Source organism: Sylvia atricapilla, chromosome 1, assembly GCF_009819655.1.
Source record: "Sylvia atricapilla isolate bSylAtr1 chromosome 1, bSylAtr1.pri, whole genome shotgun sequence".
Taxonomy (NCBI): Eukaryota; Metazoa; Chordata; class Aves; order Passeriformes; family Sylviidae; genus Sylvia; species Sylvia atricapilla.
Window position 1 is genome coordinate 152564963 of NC_089140.1, and position 20665 is coordinate 152585627.

The following is a 20665-nucleotide window of genomic DNA, read 5'->3' on the forward strand; positions in this document are numbered from 1 at the left end:
CTTTTCCCACATCTTCTTGCATTTGCGGTGAGCTGAGCACATACCATAAACTTTTGTCCCAAACTGGATTTCCTGGCCTCTTGGATGAGAAGAACAGTCACTGCTATGGCTCACAGGCATCCAGGTTAATCCTGGCTGATCGAGCTGCTTGGAGAAGCACCCCACAGATCTCTCCTGAAGTCTCCCCCACCTTCTGAGCCAGGACTCCCAGGGCCCGATCCTGTTGTTGCTTCACAAAAAGATTAAATGTCTTTGTTAAAGTCAGAAAATCCCATGCAGCATGTGGACATCAGGGCCATCTTTGCGTAACGGAATGCGTATCTGTCCTCAGGAATCCAAATCGAAGTTCACTCTGGGGCCTCCTTTGTCAGGGAGACTTCAGTAGACCTGTGGGGCGCTTTTCAGAAGAAGGAAACTTCAGCTAGGCTTGGCCTGGATTCCTGTGAGCCATAGCAATGACTGTTCTTCTCATCCAAGAGGCCAGGAAATCCATTTTGGGACAAAAGTTTATGGTATGTGCTCAGCTCACCGCAAATGCAAGAAGATGTGGGAAAAGGGCAGAGTTCACTGTGTCATGAAGATCTCTGGAATTGGCAGCAGCACAAAGAGCAAACACAGGAACTCACTTGCCATCTGCTTTGAGCATTGCCCATGCCCTTGGAGCCATAGGGAAAGAAAGAGGTCTATTGACAGCACAGGGATTTCTGATGAAATATAAAAAAGAAATATTGTGCCTCCAAGACACCACCCAGCTGCCCAAATCGTACCACAATGCAGGGCACAGCAGCTTGGGGATGGCAAAATCCATGTGGGAAATAGATTTGCAATAAAGCTCCATGAGAGGTTCTGCAACCAAGCATCCTGGTGTAAATTCCTGAGAAAGGAATTTCACCCCTGGAGGTGAGACCTGGATTGAGTTGGGCAGATTGAAAATTGGCTGCTTATCTAAAAGCCCACAGTAAAGAGGGTGGGCGGGTGGATGTTCTGTCCCAATAACCAGGTCAGACCCACCCCAAGTGATGCTGCCATTTGTAAAGGAGAAAAGCCCCAGCACACCTCTGGGGAATCGATGGGATGGGGACTGGTCTGCAGCCTCAGATACTCGGTGTCTGCAGGACAGAATTGTCAGCTCTGGTACAGAACAATGCCCCAGGTGTTGGAAACAGAACCCTTTGAATTCAAACCCATCAGCTCCAGGGATCACCGAAAGAGGAAACACTGCCAGGGATTCCTGGCAAATGGATTTTCTAAGCCACCGCGCCAACAAGGGCTCAGGTATCTCCTGGTGTTGGTGGATCCCTTTTTTGGGGTTCGGAACTTCTCCTGCAGCACCACCAAGGCCGCAGAAGTCACCCAGGCACTCCCCAAGGAGATCATCCCCAGGCTCGGGGTGCCCACAGGGATGTCATCTGATGGGGGACCCCATTTGGTGTGTGAGGTGTGACAGCAACGGAGTGAGCAGTGGGGAGTGGGGCTGGGGGGCACTGGGGGGACATGGGACAGTGGGATTGGGTTCCTGGGGGGTGAGAATTAAGAGAGAGAACAGAAAGTTTCAGTTCCCTCAGACGTGCAGGACAGAGCTTAAAGCCCGACTGGCAAAAGGAAGCAAAGGATGTAAAAGTGTGGATAGTCAGGCTAAAATTGGCTGAAAATCCACAGAGAAAGAGATGAAGGGAATTGCAGTGAGGGGCTTTGGCAAGTTCTGTAACACAGAAGGAACAGCCTCTGCCCAAAGCAAAACTTCCAGGTGAGGCCATCTGGGATATTGGTGCACCCAGTGAAAACCACACCCAGAAACCCCTCTGGATGACCCTCCAGTGCCAGAAAAGGACTTCCAGAAAGAGGCGGGGCCATGCAAATGATTTCCCAAGAAAGGGATGTACCTGCATTAGATAAGGGATGCATTTTAATGAATATTTATGATTCTAGTGGATAAATTCCCTATGGCAAAATACCTCTGAGTTGCAGGACCAGGAGAGATCTGCGGTGATTCTGAGCTGATCAAGAATTCCGGCTTTGTGATCCCTCCAGCTCTGTCCGGGAGTTCACTCCAGCCCATTTCGGTATCAGGGGCTGGGGAGGCACTTTGGGAGCTCATGGGACTGGGATTGCAGAGTGGGGCCATGGGGGCTGCAAAGAGACCTTGTGGGAGCTGGGGGTGACTCCTGGACTTGCGTTGTGATCTTTGGGTGACACCGAAAGGGTCATGGGACTGGAATTGGATTTGGGTCTGGGTGAGGACCCTGGGGGACACTGGATTGGGGGTGACGGAGTGGCTTTAGGAGTTTGAATGAGGTTCCTGATGGGTCTGGGATCACAAGAGGGCTGCAGAGATCTGGGAGCAGGATTGAGATTCTGAGGAGCCCTGGGGGGACACTGGAAGGGTAAACACAGGACTGGGATTGGGAGTTGGGGTGGGTGGGGCACTGAGAGGACACTGGGGAGGTCAGGGATTGACCCCAGGGTTTGAGCTGGGGGAACGCTGGAGGGTCTGAGGTGACACCCACGGGGGGAAGGGACATGGGACTGGGTGTGGGGTTATGGGGCTGGTGGGCACAGGGATGACACTGGGGGACACAGAAGTGGGGGACGGGGAGCACTGTGGGAGTAGGGTCATGGAGGGCACTGCCGGGGGACAAGGAGTGACCCCAGAATTTGAATCAAGGTCCTGGGGGTCTGAGGGACTTTGAGCAGTCTAGGAATGACCCCAGCATTTGGGCTCAGCATCCCACGGTGTGTCCAGGGGTCTTCTAGGCGGAGCTGCCCCCTTCCCTGGGTGTACCCCAGTTCGTCTTCTCAGTCCCTCATAGAGGAACCCTTCCCATGTAATTCTGTGTGCCCTCAGTGTCCCCTCAGTGTGTCCCTCTTTCTCCGCCAGTGTAACACACTGCTCCTGGTGACCTCTCTCCTCCATGGCCCCTCTGGCTCACACCCTGGCACTGCTGGCAATGACCGTGGCCACTGCGGCCATCAACGTGGTGCCAATGGACATGGCCCAGAACTCCTTCGATGACCAGTACCAGGGCTGTGGCCCTGCCATGATCGCGGCGTTGCCGGCTCTCAACCGCTCCGAGTTCCAGAAGAATCCTCTCTATTCCCGGGTCTGGACGAAGGCCAAGGCTGAGTGGCGCAAGCGGGGCTCCCGTGTGTCCCCTCTGGCCTCCCCAGACCAGGCCATCGCTGTCATGGCCTACTCAAGGAAGGACATTTACCAGCAGTTCAATGCTGCCGTGCGCGTGGCCGGGCGCTCCCCCCAGGAATATCGAAAGAACTTCCACTTTAAAACATTTCATTTCCTGCTGACCCAGGCCCTGGTGACACTGAGGCACGCTCAGAACTCGCAATGTCGCCACGTGTTCAGGGGTGCACGTGACATTCATTTCAAGGCACGACGTGGCCAGAGGGTCCGGTTTGGTCAATTCACATCGACATCTCTACGTACAGAGATTGCTCAGAAATTTGGTAGAGACACCATATTCCAGGTGCACACGTGCCATGGCGTGGACATCCGGGGATTCTCCATGTATCCACAGGAGGAGGAGGTGCTGATCCCACCATATGAGACTTTTGAGGTCACCCAGGTCATCTGGGATGGGAAGAGGACATGGATCTGGCTCCGCTCCACCGGGACATTCAGCAAATACAACTGCGAGTGGCTGAAAGGTGAGACCACAGGGGACAGCTTGTGGGGATGGGGACACCTACTGTGGCCATGGGGACACCCCTGATAAGACACCGGTGACACAATGACCCTCACAGGGGATGGGGGACAGGGCCACCCACTTTGTATTTGTGGGGAGAAGAATACCCTGTGCTGGGGACACCAAGTTTGGAGACACCCATTGTGGGCGCAGTGGCAGGGACACCCATGAGAGGGATGAGGACCCTCACATCTGCGAGGGGAAACCACTGCCATTGGAGGACAGGGACAGGGATGCCCCCATTCCGACCCTCCCCACCAAAGGCCCCGTGTGCTGGATGTGGGTGGGCCAGGACTCCCCATGGCACTCCCTGACGCCCTGTCAGCTTCTGACACTCCCTGTCACCCCCTTGGCACCTTCTGACTCCCCCTGATCCCTGTCACCCCTAAGTCCACCATGACTCTCCTGACTTCCCTGGCTCCCTGTACATCTCCCATCCCCCCCAACACCATGTCAGCTCATGGCCCCCATCTTTCCTGTCACCTTTAATCCCCTCATTATGGCCGTCCCTGACCCCCTCTTTGGCCCTCAGGTGGGAGTGTCCCCAGCGCCCCTTTCCACCTTGGATGACTCCTCCTGGCCACCACAGCCCTGGAAGTGACCACTGGGATCCTCTGAGCCACGATGCTACCGATGTCCTTGAGGCTATTGTGATCACTGTGGCACCATAGCCACCATGGCCACCAAAGTCATTGAAGTCATTGTGGTCTCTGTGGCCACCATGATCACCAAGACCACCAGGACCTCCAGAGAAACGAGGCCACAAAGTCTACCAAGGCCACCACTGCCATTTATGGCCATCTTGACAGTTACTGCCACTAGTGAGGTCACTGGGCCCACCACTGTCCCTGTGGCCACGGTGGCCACCACATCCACCATGCAATCACCAGCGTCACCGTGGCCACCACGGGCATTGTGCAAAGCAATTCCCCTAAATAATTCTACCAGAAAAATTCTAATGAATTGTTCTATCAAAACAATTCTAGTAAATAATTCTATCAAAGATATTCCATTAAAGTATTCTCCCCAAGCCAACAAAAGGAGACACTATTAAAGCAGGGCTCAAGGCCACACATATTTCACTCTAAGCAGGAATATGCGAGAGGTATCTCTGTCTGACAGGGGTCTGAACATGGCGAGGGTCACCACCAGGCACAGCTCTGGTGCTTCGTCCTCAGTTGTTAATTTGGGCTTGGTGATTTTGGTTGGTTTTAGCCCAGTTTAGCACCAGTACCATCCCAGGCAAGGAGGAAAACTGCTGGAGCAGCTCTGGAGAGGCACCTGAGGGTGATGGTGGGTGACCAATGGAGCTGTCCATGTGGCCTTGGTCCAGGGGGGATCCAGGGGACATCAAGAGGAGCAGGGCCAGGAGGTCAGGAAATGACTGTCCCCCTCTGCCCTGCCAGGGAGGCTCATCTGTTGTGCTGGGTCCAGCTCTGCACAGTGCTGTGTCCAGCTCTGCCCAGCACCATGTCCAGTTCTGTCCAGTGCCATATCCAGGTCTGTCACGTGCCCTTTCCAATTCTGGGCTACTCTGGACCCAATCCAGTGCTCAGGGATGATGCTGCTTGAGCTGGGAGCATGAGCCTTCCAGCCTGACCCCCTCTGAGATAAATGGATTCTGGGAGTTGTGGTTTGATAATTGTCCACCGGAGGGCAGCAGCGAGCAGGGTTAAACAGTGACACTGCGCAAGTGGTGCTGCCGCCATCTGCAGTTCCGGGTGCCACCACCAGGCGGCAGCACGAGCTGGTGGCGCTGCCGAGCGCCCACCCCGCCCCATCCCGGCCCCGGGGCTCTGCAATGGTTTGGGATGGAGCCACCTTAAAGCCCATCCTGTGCCAGCCCTGCCATGGACAGGGACATCTTCCCCTGGGCCAGGCTGCTCCAAGACCCCCCAGCCTGGCCTTGGACACGGGCAGGGATCGGGCAGCCACAGCTTCTCTGAGCACCCTGTGCCAGGGCCTCACCCCCCTCACAGGGAAGGATTGTATTGGAAGGATGATTGGTGATGTATTTGAAAAACAACTCAGTGGGCTTGGGTCTTTGGAAGAAATGGTTCTCAATCTCGGCAAAATGGGTCTTGATGTCACTACAGAAATGAAGCTTTTCACAAAACCCTCATGGTATGACCAGAAAGTTTGAACTCCTAAACTTTAGGGTAATGGGAAAAATAGGTAACCACAAAGCCTCTTGCAAGCCCCAGGCAGCGTGAACTTCGGGACTTTGGGGGAAAATGGCTGGTTGAAGAGTAATATGGTGTCTGTGGTTTGGGAAGGCTGCACCTTCCCAGCAGCCCCATTCAGCTGATAGGGAAAGGAAGAGAGCAAAGTGTGACTGAGAGTTTGGGATAAAAGGAGGCTGCAGCCTCTGAAACCTCGAGAGAGAAACCCCATCGCAGTCTGGCTGTGGAAACTCTGTCCCTTTATTCGAATAAGGTTTCAAAGCTGCTTTGTGGACACTTGGCTTTTCATAGCGTGGCTTTTCCTCACACACTGAAGGTGCTGGGTAGGGCTTAAAGGCTTATCAGCAAAAACGATAAAAGAATGTAAAAGTTTTTACACAGTACAATAAACACGGCTCAAACCAGTGCAGAAAGAGATAAAGGAAACTCCAGTGCGGTTTTTGACAAGTTCTGTAACAGAGAAGGAGCAGTGCCTGCTGAAAGCAAGAGTTTGAGGGGAGGTCACCTGAGCTATTGGGGTATCCAGTGAAAATGACCCCCAGAAACTCCATTTTTATGACTCTCCAGGACAATAAAAATGATTTCCTGAAAATGGCAGTGCCTTGCAAGTTATTTAAGGGAAAAATGCTGGTTTTGAATTAGCTAAGAAGCCCAAATTAAAGATATGTATAATTAGGATGGATAGATTCCCCTGTCACTCTCCCTGACCACCAATCCACCCCCTGCAGCTCTGGCCACACTCCCCCTCCCCCTGCCCATGGCCCCCATCTCTCCTAGGTCTGTGTCATGGCCACCAGCAATCTCCTCTCTCCCCCCCTGGTCATCCTGACCCCCTGATCCCCACCCCCAAGGTCCTCTGTCCCACCAGAACCCTCCTCATGGCCCCCCTGTACCCCTGAAACCCCTGACCTCTCTCTGACCCGTCTAAACCACCTCATCTCCATGGACCCCTCACCCCTCTCTTTTTCCACCCACTCGCAGTTGTATTTGCTGAAGGTCCCGGTGGAGTGAAGCCAGATCTGTGTGCTACACCCATCCTGGGTGACTTGGGTCACCTCAAAGGTCTCGAAGGGCGGGATCAGCACCTCCTCCTCCCGTGGATAGTTGGAGAACTGATGGATGTCCACACCATGGCACGTGTGCACCTGGAATATGGTGCTTCTACCAAATCTCTGGGCAGTCTTTTTGCTCAGTGACGTCGATGTGAATTGACCAAACCGAACCCTCTGGCCACACTGCGCTTGGAAATGAATGTCACGCACGCCTCGGAACACACGATGACATTGTGCATTCTGAGCATCCCTCAGTGTCCCCAGGGCCTGGCTCAGCAGGAAATGCAGTGTTTTAAAGTGGAAGTTCTTTCGGTATTCCTGGGGGGAGCGCCCGGCCACACGCACGGCTGCATTGAAGGACTTGTACATGTCTGGCATCGTGTAGGCCATGATGGCGATGGCCTGGTCTGGGGACACCAGAGGGGACACAGGGGACCCCTGCCTCTGCCACATGGCCACAGCCTTAGGCCACACTCGGGCAAAGAGAGGATTCTTCTGGAACTCGGAGCGGTTGAGGGCCGGCAACGCCGCAGTCATTTCAGGGCCACAGCCACAGTACTGGTCATCGAAGGATTCCCAGGCCATGTCCAGGGCCACCTCATTGATGGCTGCAGTGACCACGGTCATTGCCAGTAGTGCCAGGGTGTGAGCCAGGGGGGCCATGGCAGGGAGAGACCACCAGGAGCAGTGTGGGACACTGGGGGACAAAGAGGGGACACTGAGGGTACCCACGGGTACATTGGAAAGTTCCTCAGTGAGGGACTGAGGAGGGGAACTGAGGTCAGCCCAGGGAACGGGGACAGCCCTGGCTAAAAGACCCCTGGACATATCCTGGGATGCTGATCCCAACTTCTGAGGTCATTCCAGGACTCCCCAATGTCCCTCAGACCCCCAGGACAACAATCCCAGTCTCAGGGTCCCATGTCATTCACCATTACTGTCCTCTGGCCCCACAGGGCATTGATTCTAATTCTGGGGTCACTCCCTGTCACCACAGCAGTGCCCTCCATGGCCCCACTCCAACAGTGCTGTCCCTGGACCCCACTTCTGTGTCCCCCCCCTAGTGTCATCCCTGTGCCCACCAGCCCCATAACCCCACTCCCAGTCTCATCTCCCTCCCGACATTGGGTGTCAGCTCAGCTGCTCTGCAGTTCCCCCAGCCCAAACTCTGGGGTCATTCCCTGACCTTCCCAGTGTCCCCTCAGTGCCGACCCACCCCAAGTCCCAATCCCAGTCTTGTGTTTACCCTTCCAGTGTCCCCCCAGTGCTCCGCAGGACCTCAATCCTGCTCCCACACCTCTGCAGCCCTCTGGTGATCCCAGGCCCCTCAGGAACCTCATCCAAACTCCTAAAGCTACTCCCTCAGCCCCCTCCAGTGTCCCTCAGTGCCCTCTCACAGACTCCAATCCCACTCCCAGGATGGGATGTTATGATGAGGGCAGGATGTTTTAACAGCTGCTGGAAACCCATCTGGGCTGGGACAGAACATATTCTCCTCCCCTCCCCCTGCCCAAAGCCCACCAGGAAAGGCTTGGCCGGGCTGGGTCTGGCCGGCCCTGCCTGACCCCGGCAGAAGCTGGGCTGCCACCTTACCTCTTCTGAGGACGGAGGGAAAAGGAAGTTCTCAGCCACATCTCAGCCTTAGATGTGGATTCACAAAGGCTCATACAGCTTCCTCTGTGGTTATATGAGGTGTCAGCATCTAAAAATTGGCCTCTGACAGGTCTCTGTCCTTTCCATAGAAAATTAACAGGTGCTTATAGGCAAATGTTTCTTCTTTAACTAAAAACCAAGCTGTGTTAACCCATAACATCTGCTTTACCCTGCTCTCTCAGGAAATGCTCTTCTTGTCGTGGAGAGTTCCTAAACTAGGATCTGAGTAGTTATTTTCACTGACTGCCTCAACATCTCAGCCTCCCCTCAAGCTTTTGGTTTTGGCTGTCGCTGCTCTTTTTTTCTTAGAGAACTTGTCAAAAACCACACCGGAGTTTCCTTTCTACTCTTTCTCCACTGGTTTGGACCACATTCATTGTCTTGTAGAAATACTTTTACATCTTTTTATCATTCTTTCAGTCATGCCTTCAGCTCTACCCAGAACCTTCATTGTGTGGTGAAAAGCCACTCTACAGAGAGCGAAGTGTCCACACAGCAGTTTTGAAACTTTATTTCAGTGAAGTTTCAGAGCTTTTACCCCTGTGAAACCCCTGTGGGGTTTCTCTCTCGAGGTTTCAGAGGATGCAGCCTCCTTTTATCCCAAACTCTCGGCCTCACCTTGCCCTCTTCCTTTCCCCATTGACTGGGGCACAGGGAAGGTGCAGTATATTTGTATATTTATAGGATGCCTTGGAGTGGCTGCCTGGAACAGAGGCCAGACACAATTATGAGACTAAAAGCAGGGATTTATTCAAAACCTTCAATGGACACACCTGGGGGAGGCAGAAGCCTCTGAGATGCTACACCCAAGATGGACAATGGTCAAGAGTTATTCATACAGTTATCGGTTTTGTCTGTTTGCATATCAGGGTTTAATCCTCCAACTGAAGCTTCAGGTAATGAAATCTCATTCCCCCAGTTTGCTAGCAGCCTAATTTACTTTTGTTTATACTTTTAAGGGCCTGAGACAGTGACGTGTCCCTGAGATTCAGCCTAGAGAAGAATTGTTTTGTCTCAATAAAAAGGGAGACCGGCAGGTGACAGGCTGTGGAGTTCTAAATCCACACTAAACAGTAGAGGACATGAAAAAGATAAAAGCTCAATCCTAAGGCATCACATACACAGGGATGAGGTCCCCTTTCAGCTGTGTCTCCTCTTGAGGCTGAAGAGCCCCAGCTCCTGCAGCCTAGCCTTGTGAGAGAGATGATCCAGTGCCTTCATCATCCTCACAGACTCTGCTGGACCTGCTCCAGGATCTCCACGTCCCTCCTGTCCTGAGGAGAGCTGGACATGGCATTGGGAAGAGCTGGACATGGCACTGGGCAGAGCTGGACGTGGCACATGGCACACAACACAGTTCTGCCACGGCTGCCACCACTGCCCTGCCTGGTGAGCCCCTGGGACACACAGAGCCAGGGCACAGAACTGGAGGAGGGCAGAGAAGGGCCTTTTGACCATCCCTCACAGCATCTTCCCTCTTCCTCCCTCCATGCCTTCCTCGTTCCCCCTCTCCTGATCCTTTTTCCTCACTTCGCCTCTCCTTCCTTCCTCACTTCCCATTCCCCTGTTGTCCCATTCCCCTGTCCCTACTGTCCTCCCTCATTTCACCTTCCTTCCCTCTCCGTCCCTCCCTCCATCCCCCTCTGTTCCCTCTCCTCTCTCCTTCCCACCAACAAGGGACAGGAAGAGGGGAAACGGCCTCAGGCTGTGCCAGGGGAGGCTCCTGTTGGACACCCGGAGCCGGGATGGGGCGGGGCGGGGCTCGGCAGCGCCACCAGCTCGTGCTGCCGCCTGGTGGTGACACCGGGAACTGCAGCTGAGGTGGGCGGTGCATGCGCAGTGCTGCTGTTTAACCCTGCTTGCTGCTGCCCTCCGGTGGGTAATTCCCGAACCACAACACCACAGCTAGTTTGGGAGCTGTGTGGGCTACAGAGGGAAAATCTCCCACTTTGAAAGAAAAGAGTTTCCTGAGCGAAACATCACGATGTTACATAAATAAATGGATAGTGCCTCTGTATCCTTTTTGCTGTTTTATTTTTCATTCTTATTCTTTCTGGTGTTTGTTATTTTACCCCTACTAATTCTACTTGTATTGTGTTGTCTCAAATCAGGAACTGGCCCTCAACTGATCATTCATGGTTTTCTAATTGCTCTGAGCTGCCCCTCCACAGCCACTTCATGTGCTCCAGACCCTTCCCAGCTCCATCCCTTCTCTGAACATGCGCCAGCCCCTCCAGGTCCTTGGTGCGGGGCTGCAGTGAAAAGGGAGTGCAGAGGAAAAAGAGAGGTAGGTTTCTCCACAGTGTCTCTGAAGATTGAGGATTGAAATGTAAAGCTTTAAGTTGCCACTAATGAAAACATCAGGAACTACTTTATTTTAGGAAATGAGGCACGCTGCAGGAAAGGCTTTAAAAGAGCCGTAGCTGATACATCAGGTGAGAAAGCAGCAATTTTTGCTAAACTTTTGATATGCCAGGTGAGCAAGGATTCAGTTTTTGATCCATTTTTAATACTCTGTGCAAGTAAACAGAAAATTTTTCCCTCTCCAGGCAAGCAAGGAGCATTTTTTATGATACATCACGTAAGGCAGCCAAGGAGCTTTAGGAGGTGGCCGTGATATTGGCACTGCCAAATCCCAAATCCCTCTGTTGGGAAGTGCCCAACCAGACCCAGGCACTGCCCAATCTCTGCTGTCCGTGCTGTCCTGGGCTGTCCTGGGCTGTCCTGGCAGCTCCAGCCCTGCCCTCGCTGGTCTTGCTGGCTTTGTGCCACTGTCTCCTGGGCACCTCTCAGAGGGGCCTTCCCAGGATGGTCCCCTTGATACAGTGACCATGGTGGCCACAGTGGCCACAGTGGCTTCATGGGTCACTGTGGCTACAATGGCCATGGTGACCATGGTGCTTCTGATGCCCGGAGTGGTCACAGGGGCCAAAGTGGTCACAGTGACCACTGTGGCCAAAATGACCATAGTGGAGATGGTATCCTTGGTGGCCTCAATTCGCTGCAGATCCTTGTTGTCTTCGCGGTCATGGTGGCCAGAGCTGCCTCCAAGATCACAGTGACCTTGGTGGCCTCGTGGCTCAGAGGGTTTCGGTGACCACTGCCATGGCCACAGTTGCCAGGAGAAGCCCCCCAAGGTGGGGGGAGTTCCTGGAGAGGCTCCCACCTGGAGACACAAAGAGTGGGGTCAGGGTGACCATGGGGGGAGGGAATCAGGGGTGAGTGGTGGGCCCTGAGGGTGTGGGGGTCAGAAGAGGCCATAATGAGGTCCCTGTCCCCTGTGCCCAGCCATGGGTGGCCTTGTCCCCCCAGCCCCAGTGTGTGTCTCCAGCACTGGGTGTCTCTATTCCCCTCACCTGGCACTGGTTGTCCCCATTCCCCAGTGCCCACCAATGGCTGTCCCTGTCCTTGTCCCCAGCACCGGGTGACTCCTCTCCCACCCACAGTGAGTATCCCTGTCCTCTCTGGGCCATGGGTGTTCCCAGCACTGGATGTCCTTGTCCCCAATGCTCACTGGGTGTCCCCAATCCCCCCCGGTTGTCCCAATGATGTCACCTTTCAGCCACTTGCAGTCGTAGTTGCTGGAGGTCCCGGTGGACTGAAGCTCAATGTTCATCGTGCTCCCTTCCTTACTAACACTGGTGACCTTGAAGGTCTCAAAGGGTGGGATCAGCACCTCCTGGTCATCTTGATTGTAGGAGTATTTCTGGATGTCCACACCGTGGCATGTGTACACCTTGAACATTGTGTCCTGCCCATAACCCTGGGCCACATCTTCCCTATGCGATGTTGATGTGAATTGACCGAAGCGGACTTCCATGCCGGTCGTTGCATTGAACGCGAGCCCTGCCACCCCCCGGAACACGTTCTTACAGTATCTAGATTTCAGTGCTTGGACTGCCCGGGTCAGCAGGAAATGCAACGATTTGAAGTGGAATTCATTCCGGTATTTCCAGCTGGAGCTCCCAGTCTCCTGCACAGCATCGTTGAACTCCTTGTGCAACTTCGTGTCCTTCATGGTGTAGGCCATGACGGCGATGGCCTGGTCTCGGGTAAGATAGCTTGTCACGGAGCCCTGATTCTTCCACTGGGCCGTGGCATTTACCCAGTTCTTGAAAAACTCTTCATTCTTGCAGAAGTCAGAGACCTGGAGTTCTAGCAAATTCTCAGACAATTTTTCGCTACATTCCAGGTACTGGTCATCGAAGGAGTTGTTGGCCATGTCCAGGGGCACCACCTTGACAGCCGCAGTGGCCACGGCCATTGCCAGCAGTGCCAGGGTGTGAGCCAGGGGGGCCATGGAGAGGAGAGGCCACGGGGACCAGTGTGGGACACTGGGGGACACAGAGCGGACACAGAAGTCACACTGTGTGACACAGGGAAAACATCAAGGGACACCAGTGGACACTGAGGGAATACTGAGAGGCCCCAGGGGACATTTATGGGACACAGGGAACACATGGGGGCACCTGGGGAGGCTTCCTTGATGAGGGCCTGGGGCAGGAGAGTGGGGTCAGGCTGGGGAAGGGGCAGCAGCCCCAGGCAGGAAAGTCCTGGATGTGTCTTTGGATGTGATCCCAAATCCTGAGGTCACTCCGGGAGCCCCCCACAAGGTCCCCCAGACCCCAGGAGCCCAATCTCACTCCCACAGTCCTGCATTCCTTCTCACAGTGTCTTCTCAGCCCCCCTACAGAACCCTGACTCAAATCCTGGGGTCACTCCATGACGACCCCCCTGCCCCAAGCAATCCCAGTATCCCCCAGCACCCAAAGTCCACTCCCAGAGTTCTCTGTCACCCCCTCCCTGTGTTTCCCAGTGCCTCTATTATCCCAATCCCTCTCCCAGTCCCTTGTACCACTCCCAGGACTGTGACCCAAGCCCTGGGGTCTCCCGGTGTCCCCCCATGTCCTCCTCCCATACTCCAATCACACTCCAAGTCTCATGAGATCCCCAGTGGCCCCCCAGGACCCTGATCCCATCCCATGTGCCCCCCAATGCCCCAAAGTATCCCCCAGTACCCCACTGCCCCTCCCAAAGCCCTGAGCCCCCCATCGCTGCCCTCAGACCACCCCTGGACCACAATCTCAGTACGATGACTCCCCCAGTGTCCCCCCAGACCCCAGTCCCTCAGTCCCCTCTCCCCCCCTCCAATTGTCCCCAGTCAAATGTCCCATGATACCGAAATGGGCTGGAGTAAACTCCCGGACAGAACTGGAGGAATCACAAAGCATCTAGACTCACCACAGATGTCTCCTGGTCCTGCAGGTCAGGGGGGATTTGGCCACAGGGAATTTATCCACCAGAATTATAAATATTCATTAAAAGTAATCTCTTATCTAATATAGAAAGAGCACTTCTCCCTGAAATAATTTGCATGGCTCCACCTCCTCATGGGAGTCCTTTGATGGTACTTGAGATTTATAACAACAGGGTCTCTGGAGGTCATTTCAATGAATGCTTTGATATCACAGTGACTTTTCCTAGAACTTGTTCTTTGCAAAGACGCTGCCGGTTCCTGTTAGAGAACTTGCCAAAACCCCACTGGAGCTCCCTTTACCTCTTTCTCCATGGGTTCCTGCCATGTTTAACATCTTTATACAAACCCCCACATCCTTTTATCACGTCTGCCAGTTTGTCTCCAGTCCCTGTCCAGTGCCTTCAGGGGAACAGAAAATTTCCATTCTCTCTGTTATTTGTCACCTTGTGAAAGAAATGCTCCAGTCCTGGCCTCATCCATGCTGCCCTCCAAGATCTCCAGGAGCTCCAGGCCTTTCCTGTCCTGCTCCAGGAGCCCAGAACTGGACACAGCACTGGGCAGAGCTGGACACGGCACTGGACAGGGCAGGACAAGCACTCCAAATGTGCCTCACTGGGCAGGGCAGAGGGGCACAGTCACTCCCTGACCCCCATGCCCTGCTCCTCCTGATGGCCCCTGGATCCCTCCTGGCCCCAGGCCACACAGGCAGCTCCACTGGTCACCCACCAGCACCCCCAGGTCCTTCTCCAGAGCTGTTCCAGCTGCTCCTCCCAGCCAGGGGATGGCACTGGTGATAAATTTGGCTAAACCCAGCCCCAATAACCAACCTGAAATTATTTCTCTCCCATATTCCTGCTTGGAATAAAATGCGTGTGAGGTTTCTCCCTCGGGAAGGGCAGGCTCCCAAAGGATTCTGTGCCAGGGTCAGAGAAAGAGATGTTCCCACGAGTGTTGGTGTGGGGAGTGACCTGGAGCCCTGCTTAAGAATTGTCTCTTTTTGCTGGCTTGGACAGAATTCTTTAATTGAATTGTTTAGATAGAATAATTTAATAGAATGGCTTTGCACAATGGTCCTGGTGACCACAGTGGTCACAGTGGCTGTGGTAGCCTTGTGGATTAAGGAGTCTTGGTGGTGGTGGTGGTCACAGTGGCCTTGGTGGTTCTAGTGACCATGGTGGCCGGAGTGGCACTGGTGGCCACTGTGAGCACAGTGACCTTGGTGACATTGATGGCCTCATGCCTCAGGGGATCCTGGAGACCACTCTCAGGGTGGTGGTGGCCAGGAAGAATCCTCTGAGGTGGAAGAGGACCTTGGAGACACTCCCACCTAGGGGACAAAGATGGGGGTCAGGGATGGCCTGACCAGTGTCCCCTGCCAGAATTTCACTGCCAGATGTGAGGCCTGGATTGAGTTGGGCAGATTGACAATTGGCTGCTTATCTAAAAGCCCACAATAAAGAGGGTGGGTGGGTGGGTGGATGTTATCTCCCAATAACCAGGTCAGACCCACCCCAAGTGATGCTGCCATTTGTCAAGGAGAAAAGCCCCAGCACACCTCTGGGGAATGGATGGGATGGGGACTGGTCTGCGGCCTCAGATACTCGGTGTCTGCAGGACAGAATTGTCAGGTCTGGTACAGAACAATGCCCCAGGTGTTTGAAACTGAACCCTTTGAATTCCAACCCATCAGCTCTAGGGATCACTGACAGAGGAAACACTGCCGGGGATTCCTGGCAAATGGATTTTCTGAGCCACCACACCAACAAGGGCTCAGGTATCTCCTGGTGTTGGTGGATCCCTTTTTTGGGATACAGATCTTCTCCTGTAGCACCAACAAGGCCGGGGAAGTCACCCAGGCACTCCCCAAGGAGATCATCCCCAGGCTCAGGGTGCCCACAGGGATGTCATCTGATGGGGGACCCCATTTGGTGTGTGAGGTGTGACAGCAACGGAGTGAGCAGTGGGGAGTGGGGCTGGGGGGCACTGGGGGGACATGGGACAGTGGGATTGGGGTCCTGGGGGGTGAGAAATAAGAGAGGGAATAGAAAGTTTCAGTTCCCCTGGAGGTGCTGGGTTGAGCGTAATGCCCAACTAGCAAAATAGCATCAATAGATGTAAAAGTGTGAACACAGCAGGGCAAATGCAGTGGGAACCAGCTGAGAAACAGATAAAGGGAACCCCTGTGAGTTCCTGTTTTGGTGAATTTTGTAACACAGAAGGAGCATACCCTGCCCAAAGCAAAAGTTCAAGATGATGTCGTCCGGGACACTGGGGCCCTCGGTCTAAATGACCCCCAGAGACCCCATTTTGTTGACAGGACAATAAAAGTCATTTCCTGAAAGAGGCAGGACCACACAAATTATTTAGGAGAAAAGTGATGTTTCTGCATTAGATAGGCAGCCCATTTTATGAATATTTATATTACAATGGATGATAAGCTCAGTGTGGCAAAGTCTGCCCAGACCTGCAGGACCAGGACACATCCACTGTGAGTCCGAGCTGATTGAGAATTCCGGCTTTGTGATCCCTCCAGTTCTGTCTGAGGGTTCTCTCCGGCCCATTCCAGTATCAGGGGCTGGGGGGGCATTGGGGAGGGAAAGGGGACTGTGGGATTGGGGTCTGGGGGGACACTGGGGGTGTCACTGGACTAGGATTGGAGTCATGGGGTGCTCTGGGAGAAAGTGAGGGGGTTGTGGCATGTTGGGAGTGGGACTGGGGTCATAGAGAGGGTTGGGACACACTGGAGGGCAGGGGATGGTGTCCAGATTTGGGTTGAGGTCCTGGGGCGACACCAATGAAATTGGGGAATGGGAGTGGGATTGGGGTCTGGGGATGGGTGGAGGGGGACACTGGGGGGCTCAGGAAGTGACCCCAGGATGTGGGTTGGGATCCCAGGGGGCTGAAGGGACTTGTAATCACAGGAGTAGGATTGGGTTTCTGGTGAGGCCAGGAGGACACGGCACTGTGGGATTGGGGTTGGGGTCCCTGGCACAGTGGGGGACAGTGGGGAGGCATTATTAACCCCAGGATTGGGGATCAGGGAGCCCAGACATGTCCAGGGGTCTCCTGGCCAAGAGTGCCTCCCTTCCTCCTGGGCTGACCCCATTCCCCTCACCAGTCCCTCAATGAGGAATCCCCACCTTGTCCCCTCTGTGTCCCCTCTGTGTCCCCTCAGTGTCTCCCAGTTGTCCCACACTGCTCCTGGTGGCCTGTCCCTGCCATGGCCCCCCTGGCTCACACCCTGTCACTGCTGGCAATGACCATGGCCACCATGGCAAACCAAGAGATGCCTCTGGACATGGCCCAGGACTCCTTCGATGACCAGTACCTGGGCTGTGGCCCTGAAATGACCACAGCGTTGCCATTCCTCAACCACTCCGAGTTCCAGAACAATCCTCTCTTTGCCCGGGTCTGGGTGAAGGCCATGGCTGAGTGGCAGAGGCGGGGGTCTCGTGTGTCCCCTCTGTCATCCCCAGACCAGGCCATTGCCATCATGGCCTACACCATGAATGATCTGTACCAGGAGTTCAACAATGCCGTGCGTGTGGCCGGGCGCTCCCCCCAGGAATACCAGGACAATTTCCACTTCAAAACACTGCATTTCCTGCTGACCCAGGCCCTGGTGACATTGAGGGACACTCAGGGACCGCATCGTCGCCGCGTATACCGGGGTGTGTGTGGGGTCCAGTACAAGGCACAGCGTGGTGACACCGTCCGGTTCGGTCAATTCGCATCGACGTCGCTGAGCAAAGACATTGCCCAGTGCTTTGGGACAGACACGGTGTTCGAGGTGCACACGCTACACGGCGTGGACATCCAGGAATTCTCCTACATTCCGAGTGAGAAGGAGGTGCTGATCCCACCCTTTGAGACCTTCAAGGTGACAAAAGTCACCCAGGCAGGGAACAAGGCACGGATCGTGCTCAACATCACTGGGACCTTCAGCAAATACAACTGCGAGTTGCTGAAAGGTGACACCACAGGGGACAGCCTGGGGGCACGGGGACACCCACTGTGGTCATGGGACACCCATGATAAGGCGCAGGGGACAGACACAATGACACTCACAGGGGATGTGGGACAGGGACACTCACTGTGTGTCTGTGGGCCAAAGGACACCCGGTGCTTGGGACACCAAGTCTGGGAACACCCATTGTGGCATAGGGCCAGGAATCCCATGAGAGGGCACAGGGATGGGGACCCCCACATCTGGGAGGAGATAAGGACACCCCTGACAGGGGTGGAGAGGGACAGGGACACTCCCGTTCTGCCCCTGTCCCTCCCTGCCAAAGGCAATGCTGTGGGGATGGGCTCTGTGCTGGATGTGCTGGGCCACGACCCCCATGGCACCCCCTGAGTCCTGTCATCACCCCTAAGCCCACCATGATCCCGCAGACCTTGCTGGCCCCTGTACCCAACCATGCCCCCCCAAAACCCCGTCACCTGTCACCTCATGGCCCCCATCCCTCCTGTCACCCCTAAGCCCATTATGGCCACAAGAACCTCTATTTTATCCCTCACGGACCCCCTGACCCCCTCTTTTTCTTCCAGATGGAAGCATCTCCAAGGCACCCTTCCACCTCCTCCTGGCCACCACAGCCCTGCCAGTGGTGAGGGCTACTGGGATCCTCTGAGCCACAAAGCCACCAATGTCACCGAGCTCATTGTGGAAACATGGTAACCATGGCAACCAAGGTGACAGTGGCCACCACAGCCACTCTGGCCACCATGGTCACTGCAACCACCAAGGCCACTGTGGCCACCATCATCACCAAGACTCCTTGAGCCACAAGGCTGCCCCAGCCACTGTGACCACTGTGGCCACCAAGGCCAACGTGCAAAACAATTCTATTAAATGATTCTATCCAAACAATGTCTTTAAAGAGGTCTGTCAAAGCCAGCAAAAAGATTCAATTCTTAAGCAGGGCTCCAGGTCACCCCCCACACCAACACTTGTAGGAACGTCTCTTTCTCTCAACCTCTTGCAAGATCCCTGGGGAGCCTCTCCTTCCCGAGAGAGGAACCTCACACACATTTCATTCCAAGCAGGAATATGGAGAGGAATCTCTGTCTGGGAGGGGACTGGGCATGGCCAGGGTCAGCTGATGGATGGTCAGGCCCTGCTCTGGTGCTTCACCCTCAGTTGTCAATTTGAGCTTGGTGGTTTGGGCTGCTTTTAGCCCAATTCAGCACCAAAATCAGCACAGGAGCCCTCTCCATGCAGCCCCAATGGCCACAAACGGGGCATTGTCCCTTGGCCACATTGCAGGGACAGCATCCTGCCACATCCTGCACTTCAGGGGGACCTTAAAGCCTGGAAATTGGGAGGTCCAGAGGGCAAGGGCAGGTCCTGTCCCCTGGGGAGGGACAGTCCTCAGTGCCATCGCCTGGGTGGGGGGGACCTGCAGAAGCAGCTGTGGAGATGGACCTGGGGTGAAGGTGCTGGTGGGTGACCAGTGGAGCTGGCTGTGGCCTCGGGCCAGGAGGGATCCAGGGGACGTCAGTAGGAGCAGGGCCAGGAGGTCAGGGAGTGACTGTGGCCTTCTGCCCTGCCAGGGTGGCACATTGGGAATGCTGTGTCCAGCTCTGCCCAGTGCCATTTCCAGTTCTGGGCTGCTCTGGACCCAATCCAGTGCTCAAGCATGATGCCACCTGAGGTGGCAAGTTGGGCCATGTGCCCAAACTGAGTCCTGCCAGCCCGCCCCATTTTGGGATTTGGGGATTCTGGCAGTTGTGTTTCGGCAATTGCCCACCGGAGGGCAGCAGCAAGCAGGGTTAAACAGCAGCACTGCGCATGCACTGCCCACCTCAGCTGCAGTTCCCGGTGTCACCACCAGGCGGCAGCACGAGCTGGTGGCGCTGCAGAGCCCCGCCCCGCCCCATCCCGGCCCCGGGTGTCCAATGGGAGCCTCCCCTGGCACAGCCTGAGGCCGTTTCCCCTCTTCCTGTCCCTTGTTGGTGGGAAGGAGAGAGGAGAGGGAACAGAGGGGGATGGAGGGAGGGATGGAGAGGGAAGGAAGGTGAAATGAGGGAGGACAATAGGGACAGGGGAACAGGGCAAGGGGGAATGGGAAGTGAGGCAGGAAGGAGGTGGGATGTGGGGAAAAAGGATCAGGAGAGGGGGAACGAGGAAGGCACGGAGGGACGAAGGGCAGAGGGGACGGAGGGTGGGAGTGAGGGACAGGAGGGAGGGAAAGGCGCCCACCTGCCCCGCTCTCTGACGGGGGATATCCGAGCACCGCCACAGCTCTGAGGGGCAGGGAGAAACTGTGAGAGGTGGGAGAAGCTGTGAGGGGTGGGAGAAGCTCTGAGGGATGGGCAGAAGGCCCCTTCTCTGCGCTCTGCAGCTCTGTGCCCTGGGTCTGTGTGTCGCTGGGGCTCACCAGGCAGGGTAGTGGTGGCAGCTGTGGCAAAACTGTGCTGTGTGCCATGTCCAGCTCTGCCCAGTGCCATGTCCAGTTCTTCGCTCCTCATGGCCAGAGAGAGTTGGAGATGCTGGAGCAGGTCCAGCAGAGGCTGTGAGAATGATGAGGGCACTGGATCATCTCTCTCACCAGGCAAGGCTGCAGGAGCTGAGGCTGTTCAGCCTCAAGAAGAGACACAGCTGACACAGGGGACCTCATCCCTGTGTATATGATGCCTTAGGATTGAATTTTATCTTTTTCATGTCCTCTACTGTTTAGTGTGGATTTAGAACTCCACAGCCTTTCAGCTGCTGTTCCCACATTTTATTCAGACAAAACATTTCCTCTCTAGGCCTGAAACTCAAAGACACCTCACTGTCTCAGGCCCTGAAAAGTATAAATTAAAGTGTGTTGG

At 54.9% G+C, this 20665-nt stretch overlaps 4 protein-coding genes across 4 annotated transcripts in view; 2 read left to right on the forward strand and 2 right to left on the reverse strand.

The window, feature by feature from the left end:
- LOC136372600 (NAD(P)(+)--arginine ADP-ribosyltransferase 2-like) overlaps window positions 1–20665 on the reverse strand; it is a 188934-nt gene that overhangs the window by 58281 nt on the left and 109988 nt on the right. The window lies entirely within an intron of this gene.
- LOC136372715 (NAD(P)(+)--arginine ADP-ribosyltransferase 2-like) lies at window positions 2883–4323 on the forward strand. The gene is made up of 2 exons (XM_066337454.1): window positions 2883–3663; window positions 4234–4323. Exons 1-2 carry the CDS (start codon window positions 2913–2915, stop codon window positions 4269–4271), a joined length of 789 nt encoding a protein of 262 aa, XP_066193551.1. The 5' UTR covers window positions 2883–2912; the 3' UTR covers window positions 4272–4323.
- Window positions 11300–20665, reverse strand: part of LOC136372775 (NAD(P)(+)--arginine ADP-ribosyltransferase 2-like) — a 104370-nt gene continuing 95004 nt past the window's right edge. Inside the window, exons 2-3 of the mRNA XM_066337547.1 lie at window positions 12145–12923; window positions 11300–11755 (exon numbers count right to left, since the gene is read on the reverse strand). Coding sequence (XP_066193644.1) covers window positions 11670–11755; window positions 12145–12889 — 831 coding nt within the window. The 5' untranslated portion in view covers window positions 12890–12923 and the 3' untranslated portion in view covers window positions 11300–11669. The remainder of the gene's footprint in view (window positions 11756–12144; window positions 12924–20665) is intronic.
- Window positions 17028–20665, forward strand: part of LOC136372596 (NAD(P)(+)--arginine ADP-ribosyltransferase 2-like) — a 29054-nt gene continuing 25416 nt past the window's right edge. The window contains exon 1 of the mRNA XM_066337277.1: window positions 17028–17817. Coding sequence (XP_066193374.1) covers window positions 17067–17817 — 751 coding nt within the window. The 5' untranslated portion in view covers window positions 17028–17066. The remainder of the gene's footprint in view (window positions 17818–20665) is intronic.